General features: G+C 46.3%; 1 protein-coding gene and 1 long non-coding RNA gene across 5 annotated transcripts in view; one reads left to right on the top strand and one right to left on the bottom strand.

Moving 5' to 3' along the window:
• Positions 1-15418, top strand: part of LOC135902070 (uncharacterized) — a 750038-nt gene that overhangs the window by 512058 nt on the left and 222562 nt on the right. The gene's annotated exons all lie outside the window — the stretch shown is intronic.
• LOC135902064 (uncharacterized) overlaps positions 3229-15418 on the bottom strand; it is a 79936-nt gene continuing 67746 nt past the window's right edge. For all 4 annotated transcript variants that reach the window (XM_065431962.2, XM_065431964.2, XM_070537071.1 and 1 more), the window contains 2 exons: positions 8302-8445; positions 3229-3517 (listed from right to left, as the gene is read on the bottom strand). In XM_065431962.2, the coding sequence (XP_065288034.1) occupies positions 3359-3517; positions 8302-8445 (303 nt within the window). In that variant the 3' untranslated portion in view covers positions 3229-3358. The remainder of the gene's footprint in view (positions 3518-8301; positions 8446-15418) is intronic.

The following is a 15418-nucleotide window of genomic DNA, read 5'->3' on the forward strand; positions in this document are numbered from 1 at the left end:
TCTCACAAAGGCTCTTTGCGCTCATCTGTGGTTGTGGCGTATGCACGTTTTTGCCTAGCATCGCGTCGTTCTCTCTCTTTCTTTGGTGCTTGTGGCGGCCTCCCACTGACGCAGAGGGTGTCGTATATTTTGCTGCTTTTGTTTCATGTCTGTCACAGCAAGACTACGTTCTCACTTGCCAAAATGGCAAGAAATCAAAACTGCCAAATTTGGAGGAAATATTTAGCAACACGTATCTAAGATTTTCACACGTTTTGCCACCGTTGCAACCGCTTTCGTGGCATCTATCTACTGTGCGCTAATTAGCCATGCCATGGAACCATTCACCACGTCACCTGAAGCCGTACACTCGCTCATTTAAACATCAGTCATCAGGAGTGGTTGCGTGCCACTTCATCTCCCGTCTGCGCATATCTTCAGCGCCAAAGTTTCGTGATGGGTAGGTATAAAAGGCGAATCAATTGCTTTAATTCTTTAATCTGGCTGTTTTCTGTAGTTGCAGAAGGAGCAGCTGAAGAAGTGGACACTCCAGAAGCTGCCGGGATGGATTCGGCCGGCTCCGCAAGAAAGCGTGACGCTGGCACATGCGAGCCGCTCACACCTGCACCTTATACTCATTCAAACGTCTTCATCTTCAAATCTTCATCGAAATGTCGCTTTTGTAGGACGTGTTATTCTACTGGTTTGGAGTTATGATCTCACAGTACGGGGCAATTTTGACTACGCCGTTAAGCATCGCTGCTGACACTTTGGACGCCATGTTAAATTTACGACTTGATGCTTGCATTCTAGTGCAGCTTGTGGTGACGCGGGGCGACTTCACTTGCTGCCTTAAATCGCATGTTGTAAATATTTATGCACTACACCATTCGAAAGCTACGCCAACATGCGAATTCCAGATTACGCGGATGCTGACTGAAGCCATCGACGCAGAAGTTTCACGAGTACCAGGGCGCTGTTTCTGGTTCGTCTAGGATGAATTGGTGAAGAGAGGCGTGAACAGAGCTCTGCCAAATTATGTGCGAGTTTTATGTGCGAAAAACATTACATTTATGGCGTCAATAACCATTGTGTCACACATAAACGTAGTCAATGTACCTGAGAATCGGGCAGACCGTATATAAAAATATATAATAAAAGCAAGCTGTTGACTATGCCCTAGGTTATTAAGAGGTAGGGGCGCTTTAGAGGTACTAATCAGCCAACATTATACTTGGGTGGTTTATGCAGTACTCAGTTGTTTGTAAATGGAGAACAGAGTTGAGTCTCCTGGTTCTGTTACTAACACTTCTGGGCTTTATAAAAGCTCGCGCATTTCATGGCACATAGAAAGTTTTAAAAATGAGGTACCCAAATTAGGAAACTCAACAAGCTGTTCATATATCATGGACTGTTCCATTAACAGTTGTGCATGCTTTAGAGCAACCTATACACGTACAGGCTCTACGTCGTGTCATCATATTTGGTTGGACAACAGGTAGCCTTCATGTCGGTCAGCCTGAAGTGGTTATTAAGGCCGGTGCTAATAAATATGCGTTTAACAAACATGTCATATACTCACTGATCTACCTGCTGACCGACGATAGTACTAGATGTGGTGCCGTGGAGGCAAAGATCCATTTAGAATTAGTTGCATTGTTCAACAAATTTTGTATTGAGTGCATATAAAAACTATCTGTGTATACATAAACAAATATCAACATGCCAAGATTTCCGACTCTTTACATGTTGCCACTTTATAACACAATTGACGGTATAGTGTACGAATAAAGTGACGCGTCTATACAAATCAAGACATATCTAAAATAAAAGTAAAATGTACACACGATGCATTAGCTGAAAATTCTAAAATTCAGTGTTCATTATTACTACAGATAAGAGCGAAAACAAATCCATACAGCACCAAGTTGGGAAACTACGCAATAATCAGATAGTATGCCGTAAAACTGTAGACACCATTTTTTAGCACTGTGAAAGAAACCATGCAACAAAAGCGATATAGAACCATGGCAACAATAACAATGGCGCACCTAAAACCATAGTAGATAGGCAGAATAATACAATACAATACATACTTTATTGTGCGCAAAGGAAAACAAAGTACAGATAGCAGGCCTACCAAAGCCTCAGAGGGCTTGGTTCGCAGTTCCTGACTGTCAGGTCACAGAAAATTGCACAGGGTTAATAGCGGAGTAAGTTATTAGCGGGTCTGAGCAAAATATTGAATAGTTATACAAAATGTTACTTTAAACTTCGAAAATTCTTAGTTTCTTAATCCCACATCTTGTGCTTGCTTCTAACACAGGCGTTAGCAAATTATAAAATATGGCTGGAACATAGTGTTGCCATGTTCTCCTTCCGTACTTTGTCGCAGTCTTGGGGATGACGTAGGGTTCCTTCGGTGTTAAGGAGCCTACAGGCGTAAATCGTATTTTAAGATCATTATTCCAGAAGAGTTTAATTGTAACACTTTCGACAATCAGGTAAGTGAAGTTTGGCAAATTCAACAGCCTAAAGACGTCTGCATCTTGCAGACATCTTTAGTTTCCAAATCTTGGCTGTTATACATTTACTTTTTTACTGCGATAACAGTTACGTCGACACTCCAGACGCATTTCTGACGTCACCGTCGATGTCGCAGAGAAATTCTCTATAAAGTCCAAGGTCCCTAACATCGTTACCGCGCGCCGTATGCTGTGTGTGTGAGTGAAAGCGTGCGTGAGTGAGCCAACGATGGTGGCTCAATCACCCGACCGCAAAAGTGAAAAGAGGGGAAAAAGCGCGCCGTTTTCTGTCGCGCGCAGTGCAGCGGCGGGCGACGAAAAAACGCGACTTGTTTTGTTAACAGTGCATTATAGTGCTTACATCAGGCAATATAAAAATAAAAAAAATCGTGTGGCCTAGAAAATATTTATGAACTCTGAATCGTTGTAGTTATTAAGACACTTCCTATAGGAACTGCCTTGTGACAAAATCTGAACAATCATCGGGTTTTCCTATACAATACTCAAGCTCTAGGAATAAAAACAATTAGATGGTCTGTGAGCAGCTTGTATTATTCCAAATCATGTCCCGTGTTTATTCCTTCAGAGAAATAATTAAAACAAAAGGCATTCGGCGCAGGTCAAAAGAAACCAGTCGCTTTTTTTTACCTGACTTAATGGAAAAAGAGACTAAACATGGCGCAATTTAAAACAACTCGTCTACGCTACGAAATAGGGGTGCAAATACAAGATAAAAAGTTTTTTTTTCTTCTTAGAGAGTGAAGGCGCGATATTTGGCATCATTTTGGATATGTAGTGGAGAACTGGACCTTATGCAAGTGCGTAGGTGAGTTGGTCAAATATTGACGCAGGTATCACTTGTTCTCGTCGATTATTTTGCGGATCTCTAAGATACGATTGTGTTCGCCGTTGCAGACTGCTGGAGCCAGACCGTACGTCATGTTGTATACTACCCAGCTGATCACGTATTTATCGGTCAAGTCGTAGCCTATCTTGCGGTACGTCTCCACCATCTGCAAAAAACGAAATACTACACAATGATGTCGATCTTACGTGCAATTGAAAACTTGCAATGAAGATTGAAGGCAATCAATAATTCCCTGTGATTTGCCAAATGGAAAAATGTTAAGCTTTACGGAAACATTATGACCTCAACAAATATATACAAAGGATTACTCACAGCACTCCAGAAATGTGAAACCCGTTATGCAGGATAAATTATGACTCGATTAGGACATAACAGCATTCAACGCAGTACAGCTGGTAAGAAATAATGGTATTGCGATAGAATACAGTTGAAATATCAGACTTGCCTTCCTATACAAAATGTTTGCAGAAGACTTTACTGGAACAGTCTCTTCGGACCGCTTAGTAACCAGCGCAAGTATCAGTCCGTTCCCCTTGTATTTGTGTTTCGTGTTTGAATTTAGCCAACTTTATTTTATCGCAAATAATCATTACTTTCTATTACCATTATTGCAAATGAACTATTTTGCTATTTTCCTTTCAGTAATCACGGCATACATTTGTTTCAGTAATTCTCCGCGTCAACTAAGGGAACGGGAAGTTGTAGAGGCCAGAGCGTATGAAGCTTCAATAATTGCGTATGTTAGTAACGTGTAATTATAACGTGTATTGCTTTAACACTGCGTATTTATACCTGTTGTGTTCTTTAACGGTAAATAATTTTTTAAGAAAAATGCCTGTGGTTTATAACAGTAATTTCCTAATTAATTTTCACCACTCCATCAGCTCATTCCTTCTGCAAGAAATCAAATTGCATAATTGAAAAATGACTAATATATACTAATCAAATGTTTATTTAATTGTGTTAGCGTGACGTCGCAATTCAACTGACGCCAGTCATCTCGCAAGGCCTGTCCAGTTAATACACATTTTAGAGGCAGTACCAGTTTTGAGATGAGAACTGTCATGCTTTCATTAGGAATATCTATATCATGACACCTTTGTTTAAGTTAATATCCGTATTTATGCGTAAGCTCAAATGTAGCTGTGTCATTGATGAATTTGTATATATCGAACGCACTAATGATCATTGTTGCACTTGCGTCCATTCGTTCAAAGTGGATATTCTTTGCATTTGCAAACTCACAAGCTACAATTCGTGGGTGACAAATTGTGCTGCGAAGTAAGTATTTCAAATGGCAATTTCAGATACAGTGGAGCTTACTAAAATATATATTTCGATTTATAAAAATATTTGCCTTTTGGAGTAATTTGGCATAAGAAGCAGAGTTGTGCAATATGCCACGCGTGATTTTAGGAACTTCTGCTAAGAGCAATAAAAAACCTGTAATAAGAGGTAATCAAAAAATTTAAGAAAATGTGCGCAATTTATTTTAAGACTAATATCGACAATAATGCTATTGACATTGAAGCAGTGCGTAGGTGCACCATGCTCCAACCACCAACACCCATATTGTACAAGGCCGTGTATGCAGCCGGGCTGCTCTATCACGCTCGTCAGCGGACACGCTGAGCCAACTGTAGCCGCCGCACCAAAGTCCACGCATGAAGCGCATATGGATATACATTGAAACAAGACGGTCTGAATATATATGATACGTGTTCGACTCCACCTAGCCCCCTACCAATTTAAATGATATTTTTATTTGAAGAGCGGCACATACATACTAGTGGCTCGCTCACAGCCAATGAGTCAAGTTTGCGTCAAAGAGGATTGTCGAGAAAGAGAGAGCGTAAACTTTATTATCAAATCAATCAGAATTGAGTCCGGTGTCTTTTAGTGGGTCTGGACACACGCCGCGGATGTGGTTCCAAGACCTTGTCTTGAAGCGGTTTTTCGGCTCGCTGGACGGCCCACAGTTGCGCTGTCAGGTTCGAGCTGAACAGTGCGGTCTTCCAGTGCGAGTGGAGGCTGGCGGTAGAAGAGGCGGAGGCTTCGGCACTGCCCAACTTATTTGTTAAGTGCTGACATTCCCATAACATGTGATTAAGTGTGGCAACCTCGCCACACGATGTGCATGTGTTTGTTTCGTACATGTCTGGATACAAGGCGTGCTTGGGTCTACGATTTCTGCGAGAATCTGTTTGTAATTGTCTGAAGTGTACTGCTTTCATCCTGTCTAAACAAGCGTGATGGAATGCGTTTACGCCTCTTTGTAGCTGGTAGTGTGTCGTGATGTGGAACCTGGTCATACGGTCCTCCCACGCCCAGAGATTTGCAGTACCCCGCGGGAGCTCTTCCTCCGATGATGCTCGGTGAGTGAGACCTCGAGCAACGGGGTGAGTCGCTTCGTTGGGGGTGCTCAACCCGCTGTGTGCCGGGATCCATAGCAAATGCCTTCGGTTATCGAATTCGGCCTCTGCCTGGTGTATGGGATGTGGCTGGAGTACGTGATACACCTCTTGCGAGATGCGCCCATTTGCAAAATTGAGAATTGCCGTTTGCGAATCGCAAGTCACGTATGTCGCTTTGGTTTGTATGAGGGCCAGTGCTTTGGCCGCTTCCTCTGCCGCTTCAGCATGTGCCGCTTCGGCATGTGCCGTGTTCACGGTGACGCTCGTGAGGCGTTTGCCTCGGTGCTTAGTAACTGCCGCCATGAAACTCTTCCTTTCTCCATAATGGGCTGCGTCGGTGAAGACCGCCTCCTTGTTGTTGGAGTAATCTTGTTTCATGTGTTGTGCCCTGGCTTTATGTCTCCTCGTGTGGTTTTGGGGGTGGATGTTGCAAGGCGATGGGGGTACGTATGCTCGCGTATGGTTCTTGGAATTTCTAATTTGATGCCGTGCTGCGTGTGGTTCGTGATGCCGAGCTTTGCGAGCATGTGTCTGCCCTAGCCGGTCTTGGATAGGCGCTAGAGTTGGGACACTAGTTGCGCCTCCACGAGTTCCTCGAGCGTATTGTGTAAGCCTAGTTCTAAGAGCTTGGTGGTGCTGACTCCGGGCGCAAGTCCCAACGCACATTTTTACGCCTTACGATTGTCGAAGAAATGTGCATATCGAGTTACCCTTAGCTAGTGATCCAAGTCGGCGTAAAAGACATTCACTGAAGAGCGGCAGACACCACGTCGCATATATCCAGTGGTATGCATACCCCAGTGATCCAAGTCTTTGTAAAAAGGGTCATTGATAAGTCTCGCATACCCCGTTGTACATATCCAATGGGCCAAATTGACATCAAAGAGATTAACTGGATTGCGGCACATGCGTATATTCACATGCCCTGTGACCCGAGTTGGGTTGAATGATTTTCATTGAAGGGCGATACAAACGCAGTGGCACATTCTCAATTACTCAAGTTGGCCTAGGAGAGTTTCATTGAAAAGTGGCACATGGGCAGTGCCACATACAGAGCTCCCAGTTGGGATCAGAGAGGTTCATTGAACAGCGATACAAATGCAGTGGCATATGCCCAGTGACCGAAGTTGGTGGGAACAGTATGTTCCGAGACACCGCCCGAAAAGTCGGTGAAGCACACTAAGAATGCTAATCGTATTAACAGAAAGATCTCCTTCGCTATGGGAATTGGCGAAGCTTTAATTGGTATCGGGGAGGACCATTTGCAAGTACAGAGCAGGCGATTAATTTCGACGTATTTTCACAAGGAAACGCCTAGCTCAAGACAAAGTTGTGGTGCTGAAACATGTGCATCTCACGCTTGATGACGATAGTATGACAACGACGGCACAACGACAGCGGAATGACTGCGAGAAAATGACGACGAATGAGCGACCATGACCCCATGACGACCACGCGATGACACCGATTGAATGACAAAGAAGGAATGAAGAAAAGAAATGCAGACGACGTCACGAGCACAGCTGGATGAAGACTTCGGAATAATGACAAAGGTAGGACAATGACGGCATAACGACGAAGCGTCACAACAACATTATGTAGACGGCTCCATGACGGAAATCATATGACGAAGCTGGAAAGGCCATGGAACCAAGGCAATGGCATCACTGTGATGATATAACCACGCACTCACGACGACCATTGCATGATAACATAAAAATGTCTATGGCATTACGACAATCGCATAATTGGCGGGCGGCCTACTAATCAGTCATACACGGAGGATTAGCTACTAATAACTGACGGGCGGTGAGTGACTGGTAGCGGCATACTGAGACAGCTTTCAGCGGCGTTCAAAATAAAATGTAGACTTTGCCGAATAAAACCGCAACCTGGCCGCTGCGTGCCACTCTGACGTTTCGGGGAAAAAAATGTGCCATAACGGCGAGCCAAAAAGGAAAACTGTGGGCGTGCAACTCACGTAAAACCACTTTTCTTCAACAGCTTGAGGAAGCAGTTGCGCACATTGTGTGGGAGATTCGTGCGCGCCTTTGAGAGTGATGTCAATTCCCAGTAAAGCTGCAGCGCCCTTGGGAAAACGCGTTACGCCCATTTTGTTTCTTCCCCCTTTTTTTTCTTAGTAGAGTACTTGGTCGACCTATAATACCACTTCAGCTGTATTGCAGTATATGTGGTATTGTAAATGTGCATATTTCATAGTAAGCACCTAAGCTGTCAGTGAGCCGGTAGTCAAGCTGCTGTAAAGGTAATATTTTTCCCTCTCTCTTTCCCAGCTAAGTACAACCCTATGCAGAAATGTGGTTAATAAACTTCTTCTTGTCCTAAATAATGGCCTCGCTTTCGTGTAACAGTGCTACCTATTTGAAGGCACAATAACATCATCACCAGAGAACAAATCGGTACACATATATTGCCATTCTTTCCATGCAGCGATATTGCATGGGCCTGACGGCATAACCTGATATTGCATGACGCAGTGAATCAAAACACCTACCTTGTGCCTTATTGTGAGAGGCGTTTCGAAGGATATCACTTGTTTGCTTGTATCGTTGCCCTCGGCGAAAGCGCAGCCAGACCCACCGATGTAGTATATCGAGGCACCGGTGGTCACCCGTCCGAACAGCTGGTTTTCGCAATGCTGCAAACCCAGTGCGACAGATACTGTTACTCGCAATGGTCTTTACAAAAACAGTTCCACATCAATATGTCCCTGTAGCACAAATAAAAGAAAACGCTTTTCTCGCAAAATTGGCTCAGATTGACATTTATCTTCGAGGCAGCCATGTAAACAACCTGCCATAGTTCGGTCTGTTGGGTGTAACATATGCTATGGGATCCGAAGACTGTGCAGACAAAAAATCGTTGAGGCGCTTGTGAAATGACTGTGAAAGCGCCCGCACAAGAGGACCCTAGAAGCCATGACGAACAGAAAAGCTGCAAAAGAACTACTTCTTTAGGGCATGCCACATACTGAAAAAAAAATAAGAAAACGCCTTCAGTAGAGCAACATGTTTTCTTAATTAAATTGAGCGTTTCCTTACCTGTTGAATTCCACTATAATATAAAGTGGTACCACTCAGCCATGTTTCTGTTATCTTGACGTTAAAAAATATTGTTATGAGCACAAAAAAAAGGTTTATTTAGGCCTTGGCATCGGCTACAAATGGCAGAAAAATGGCCACTGCAATGTCGTGGTCCTGGTCGTCTTTCCTCTCAGATCTCCGGCTCTCTTTTTTGAACATGGACGCAGCCTAACTGACGTCGGAAATAAAGCCCACCGGGAAGTCAACGTGCTTGTCGTGACGTATGTGCTTTCTACCTTGTCACATGCGTAACTTGAGTCCTAGCAGAGCATCTATCAGGGCATGTCAGCCGCGCGTGTGTAGACTTCGCTGATCTTGTCAAGAGCAGCTTACGTTCATCATAGTTTTCCAGCAGCTTTTGGCACAAACCACCTTTTTTTTTCTGTTGTGAGATTCCAAAGCCAAGTTAGGTAACCGCAATTATACGTAACAAGTCCGTGCTGTGCGTCGTAACGTGCTTTAGTGTTTTCTTGGAACGCCATAGTACACAGACGCGAAAGTCGCCGAGCATCTTCAGTAAGGCATTGAGCATCGGCGACCGTTGAGTTGTCATGGTGGTAAAAAGGGAGGACAGTATCAAGCGTATACTGGGTCGGGCGAGCATGTCGAAGAAAGTAGAGTCTGTAGCCAGTGCCCTCATGCTTGGTGGTAGCGTGTGCTTATGTAATAAGTGGTAGTACCTCATCCCAGAACTTGTGATCGGATGCAACGTACGTGGAAAGCATATTGCTGATCATTTGAGTAATGCGTTCAGTGAGATGGTTCATCGGTAGATGATACAGCATCGTGTGCTTCAACTGCGAGTCACACAAACGTTGAAGCGCTTCCACGATATCCGGTGTGAATTGACGTCAGCGGTCACTTATAATAACCCAAGGTGGCCCGTTTCTCAGAACAATAGGGTTAAGTAGGAAGAACGACATTTTCGTGGCAGTGATTGAAGGTATGGGCGCTGCCTCGCAGTAATGCGTTAAGTAGTCGGCGCAGTTAAGTATCCAGCGGCGTTGTCATTGGGTGACTGGGGAAAAGGACCCGAGAGAAAGATTGCACCTTGCAGAAATGGCAAGCTTGGCGGAGGACACAGCTTGAAGGAGACAAGATGGGGCAGTGACTGAACCTTTCAGACATTGGCATTGCACGCACCTGGCCACGCACAGCTCAACCGAGTGTCGGATCCGCGGCAAGTCAAAGCGTGCTTGAATGACATAAAGAGTGCGCACAATGCCTAAATGACAGGAACTAGGGTCCTCGAGCAAATCCCGAAGGATTGTTGGCCGGAGATGCTCCAGAACTGCTAGAAGTGAGCGTACACTCGTCCTTGAGTAGTTTTTTTTTCTAGAGAAGCCCGTTACGTGCACATGAGGGAGTTGTGATAGAATGGGTTATAGTAAAGACTGGATAGGAACAAACTTTATTTGTCCAGCAGTTGTTGATGTTGGTACCCGGGGCTAGGCTGCCAGGGGTCCATCGACCGAGGAAAATCTTTCGAGATCCTCGGCAACGGCCCTGGCCCGCTGGACGGCCCACTCCTGGTCTTCGGGTGCCTCGCTGACAAGGGCGGCTTGCCATCTCTCAGCGAGGCGCCCCACTTCAGAGGGTTCCGCTGTTGTATCCCCCCTTCCTCTTTGTCCTGGTTCCATGTGGCGTTGGCATTGCCAAAGCACATGGGCCATATGGGCCCGTTCGTGCTCGCACCACGGGCAGCCGTGCGACGGGTACGGCGCGGGCCACAGGCGGTGCAGGTGGTAGGGGTTGGTGAAAGTGCCCGTCTGCAACCGTCTCAGGTCGACCGCCTGGGACCTGTCTAGACGCCCGTGGGGTTGTGGATATTTTCATCTTTCTTTCCGATAGTGACCAATCACCTCTCTACACGTTGCCGGAAACTCCCTGACATCGCAGTCGGCGTCCGCGTGATCCCCAGCTCCGTCCACCGCGATTTGTGTTGTATTGGTAACGACAGCGGCCGCGTCAGACGGGGTGGCAGCCGCCGTCACCGTCACTCCTCCGCTGGTGTCCCGCACAACAATGGCAGCGGCTGCCCTCTGGGTGACCGCGTCGCGGCGGGTAAGCTGCCTCGCGACGAGGTGGGCGCGCTCGTTGTGGTTGGGTGGAGTGTCGTTGCGTCTTCAGCCGTTAGCAATGTTGGTGTCATTGTTGCTGTTACTGCCAAGCTCCCCGACGTGCGCGGGGAACCACTTGAGGGACTTGTTTGTGATGGTGCCAGATCCGAAGTCCCCGGCGAGGGCGTTGAGCATGCGCGCCACATCCGCGGACACCCAACCTTTGATATAATTCCGAATCGCTGATTTGGAGTCGCTGATAATCAGGTTACCCTCCGTACCTCCGTGGAGTACCGCGAGGGCTATGGCCATCTCTTCCGCTGCTTCGGCCGACGGCAGCCTCGCTGATGCCGTGACTCGGATCGTTCCCTTTGTATCTACGACTGCCATGGAGAAGGCGGGCGCCGCCGCCGTTGGCCGGCCGTGTCGATGTTGCTGTTGTTGCTGCTGCCGTTGTTGTCGTAGTAGCAGTAGTGGTGGTGGTGCTGGTAACTGTGGCTCGCCTCGCACATTCCCTTGTAGCGGCGGTGGTGGTCGACGTTCCTCGTCGCCATCAGAGTCACCCCCTGGCCGCGGGTACCTGGCTGCATCGACGAAGAGGACGCCTTCTTGTCTTCCATGCTTCTCGAGGATTGCTACCGCCCTGCGTATACGTCTTTGCACGTCATGCACCGCATGCATATTCTTCGGCATATTTTCCGTCTGTATGGCGTCCCTGACTTCCGGTAGCAGTTATTCTTTCAGTCCACGCACCTCGTGATATCGAATCCCGAGCAAGTCCACGATTCGTCTTCCCGTTACGGTGCTCGACAGCCTCTCCAGCTGCGCGATTCTCTGCGCCTCGGCGATCTCCTCGAGCGTGTTGTGTACGCCCAACTCGAGGAGCCTGTGGGTTGGCGTCCCTTATGAAAATGGATTTAGAGTTCCTTTAGAACTCCTAATGAGTTCCTATGGAGTCAAAAGGGACTCTATAGGAACTCGCGATCTATAGAGTCGTCTGCATAGAATCTCTATAAGAAGTCTATAGAAACCTTTCTATAGAAACAAGTCATTTCACACACAATAGATGTTCTATAGAGGGTGTATTGACGTCCTATGTACTGAATTCTATAAAGTAATTTTTATAGAATGTCTTTAAAACTTCTAACGCGACCTGTCTATAGAATGGCTCTCCATTCGTTCTCTATAAATGTTCTATAGAGATTGTATTGATATCATATGTACTAAATTCTATAAAATAATGTCTATAGAAAGTTTTTAACACTTCTAATGCGGCTTGTCTATAGACTGACTCTCCATTCACGCTCTATAAGCAGTCTATAGAGGGTTTATTGTCATCATATGTACAATATTCTATAAAATAATGTCTATAGAAAGTTTTTAACACTTCTAATGCGACTTGTCTATAGACTGACTCTCCATTCACCCTCCATAAATGTTCTATAGAGGTCGTATTGACATTTTATGTACCAAATTCTATAGAAAAAAATTTATAGAACGTTTTCGGAAACGTTCTATAGAGGTCGTATTAACATCTTATGTGCCAAATCCTACAGAAAAATGTTAATAGAACCTTTTCAGAACTTCTAATGCGGCCTGTCTATAGAATGGCTCTACATCCTCCATAAAAGTTCTATAGAGGTCGTGTTGACATCTTATGTACCAAATTCTATAGAAAAATTTATAGAACGTTTTCAGAACTTCTAATGCGGCCTGTCTCTAGACTGGCTCTCCATTCCCGTTCTAAAAGTGTGCCATTATATGGCATACGTACTGAGTTCTGTAAAGGAACGTTTATAGGAAATTAAACAAGCTAAAGTGCGGCCTGTCTAAGAACGGCTCTATATTTTCACTCTATAAACAGTACCCAGTATCCAGTGCATCGCCGGATTATGGGTCCAGTGCCGCGCGCTGGATGCATGGGGCGCTGGGCAAGCGCGGCGTACTGGGAGGCGCTGGTTACTGGTGCGAAAAACAGCTCTAGCGCGTTAAATACGTGGTGCCTGGACACCGTATGTATTTTTTTTAATACAGAAAGCAACAGATAGCGTTTTAGTACAATATAAATAGAAAAAATGAACATGTAAAAACAAAAGTGCTCTGACCAGGATTCGATCGTCGTACCTGCAGATCCCCAGCCCGGCTCATTACCGCTACGCCGCGTCAGCATAGGGACATGGGCGGATAATTTAGCTTATCAAAATCGAGAAGCAGTTTTAGTTTCACAGAGAGAAGTCTTGCACAGACGTGGTAGATGCGCTATCGGCCAGCAACTAAAACTCACGCCTGTACCTCAAAGAAAAATTTGCTCTCCATATTCAATAGTGTGCTCGGAAGTGCCATAACATCGACTGCGATTGGTATTTTAGCTTCGAAAAAAAGTCCTAAATGAACCACCGACCCGGGACGCTGCATGAATGGACTGTTACTGCCGATTTCGATAGCCGTTTCTTGTTCTTCACGCGAGGGGTATGCAATGTTTTCTTAGTTCAGTGATGACTTTCAGTCTACACGTCTGTCTAGCCATATATATTCGTCAGAGAAACGCAGGCTAGTGCTGGGAGCCTTCGGCGACAGCACATATACCTGCGTTTATGATGCGTCACATCGGCGCTTCTCACTTCTTGTGCTGGCACTGTAGACATGAAAAAATTGTTTATTTAAAAGCACCGATGCGAAATCTGAAATATAAAGTAATTTATCCTTTTTAGACTTCTTGATTCTTGAGGTTAGACGCGCCGATAGCGTGCAGACGGACTCGGCGGATACGCTATGCCTAAGCTTCGATGGGGACTGATCTCGGCGCGGGTAGCTGGCGAAAGCTAAAATGTGTGTATTTGAGCCTCAGAACTCTTTTTAGTACAATAGGGAAAGTGGAAGCGCACGAATCGCCTCAGCCTTGTTATCGGTGCGATAATATCAAGCAGCGGTAGGCATCGAACTCGGGGTCCGTTCGAGCGCGTCTGAACGACTTCTGGATTTCATGTCCACTCCACAACACTGCGACAATGGCGATAACTCCCAGTCATACGTTACGTGCGAACTACTAAAAAAGCGGCGTCCTCCGTCTATGCGTGGTTTCGTTAAAGAATTTAGCTGTCCGCCCTGTCACAAGGCAAAATGCAAAAAACGAAAGTGATTTTCAGTGTCACATGTGCAGGAATAAACAAGGCAGCTCACGCACCTTTATTCCATGCTGCGACACGAAATAGTTCTATGACCCTAAGATATAGCGTTATTTAGGACAAGAGACTAGTATCAAGCCATGAAATTGTATAAAGCATTTAATATTCAGCAGCGCTCGTCCTTGCGTGCTGGAGCCAGCGCGGCACAAACACAACCAGCGCCGTTTCCAATGCGAGCGTCTCTTCCAGTGTGACCCAGCTCTTATCCAGCGTTCTCACTGGTCTCGAGTGAGTCCCAGCGAGCGCCAGCGTACCCAGTGCGATCCAGTGCTTAAAAAAAAAGAAAGAAAAAGAAAAAAAAATGGCTGTGGCTTAGGTAAGGTTAAGCCCAGGATGCGAAGCATACTAGCCTTTATTTTAGTTGTTGAACCACTGTTTAGCCTGGTGAACTGCTGTTGCTTGGCTATATTTGGTTCGGCTAGACGAAGAAACAACTCATGCATTACTTCTTCGCCTTCAAGAGTGGAACGCGACAGCGTTCCCGTCGACCCGCCAAGGGGTGTAAGACAATGGGCTACAGGGCAGCGACTACGCACCCCGCATTGGACGCGGTGAGCGTCGAGCAACGCAGCGTTCGGCGCGGCAACGAAATGTGCGCCTGAGCAAGCGACGCACGCCTAAGCCTTAGAAACAGCTCGTTTCTAAGGCAACGCCGCAATCACTAGAGGCGCTTTTGTACCGCTTTGAAGCATCGTACCCGTGGCTCAGTGGTAGCGTCTCCGTCTCACACTCCGGAAACCCTGGTTCGATTCCCACCCAGCCCATCTTGCAAGAGTTGAGCCAAAGCCACTTCTCCTCTGTCGTGACGTCACGGTGTCACGTGATTTCATGGCGACACCGCCGCGCCTGAGGAGCTGGGTTGAGCTCTCGTAATATGCTTCGCATAAAAGAAAAACGCGCTGGTTTCACACTGGAAGGCACTGGAAGACGCTGGTTCTTGCAATCGGCATTTCAGAGTTTTTTATGCGAAGCATATTACGAGGGCTCAACCCAGCTCCTCAGGCGCGGCGGTGACCATGAAATCACGTGACACCGTGACGTCACGACAGAGGAGAAGTGGCTTTGGCTCAACTCTTGCAAGACGGGCTGGGTGGGAATCGAACCAGGGTCTCCGGAGTGTGGGACGGAGACGCTACCACTGAGCCACGAGTACAACGCTTCAAAGCGGTACAAAAGCGCCTCTAGTGAATGCGGTGTTGCCTTAGAAACGCGCTGTTTCTAAGGCGTGCGTCTCTTGCTCAGGCGCACATTTCGTTGCCGCGCCGAACGCTGCTTTGCTCGAC

This window comes from Dermacentor albipictus, chromosome 4, assembly GCF_038994185.2.
Source record: "Dermacentor albipictus isolate Rhodes 1998 colony chromosome 4, USDA_Dalb.pri_finalv2, whole genome shotgun sequence".
Lineage (NCBI taxonomy): Eukaryota > Metazoa > Arthropoda > Arachnida > Ixodida > Ixodidae > Dermacentor > Dermacentor albipictus.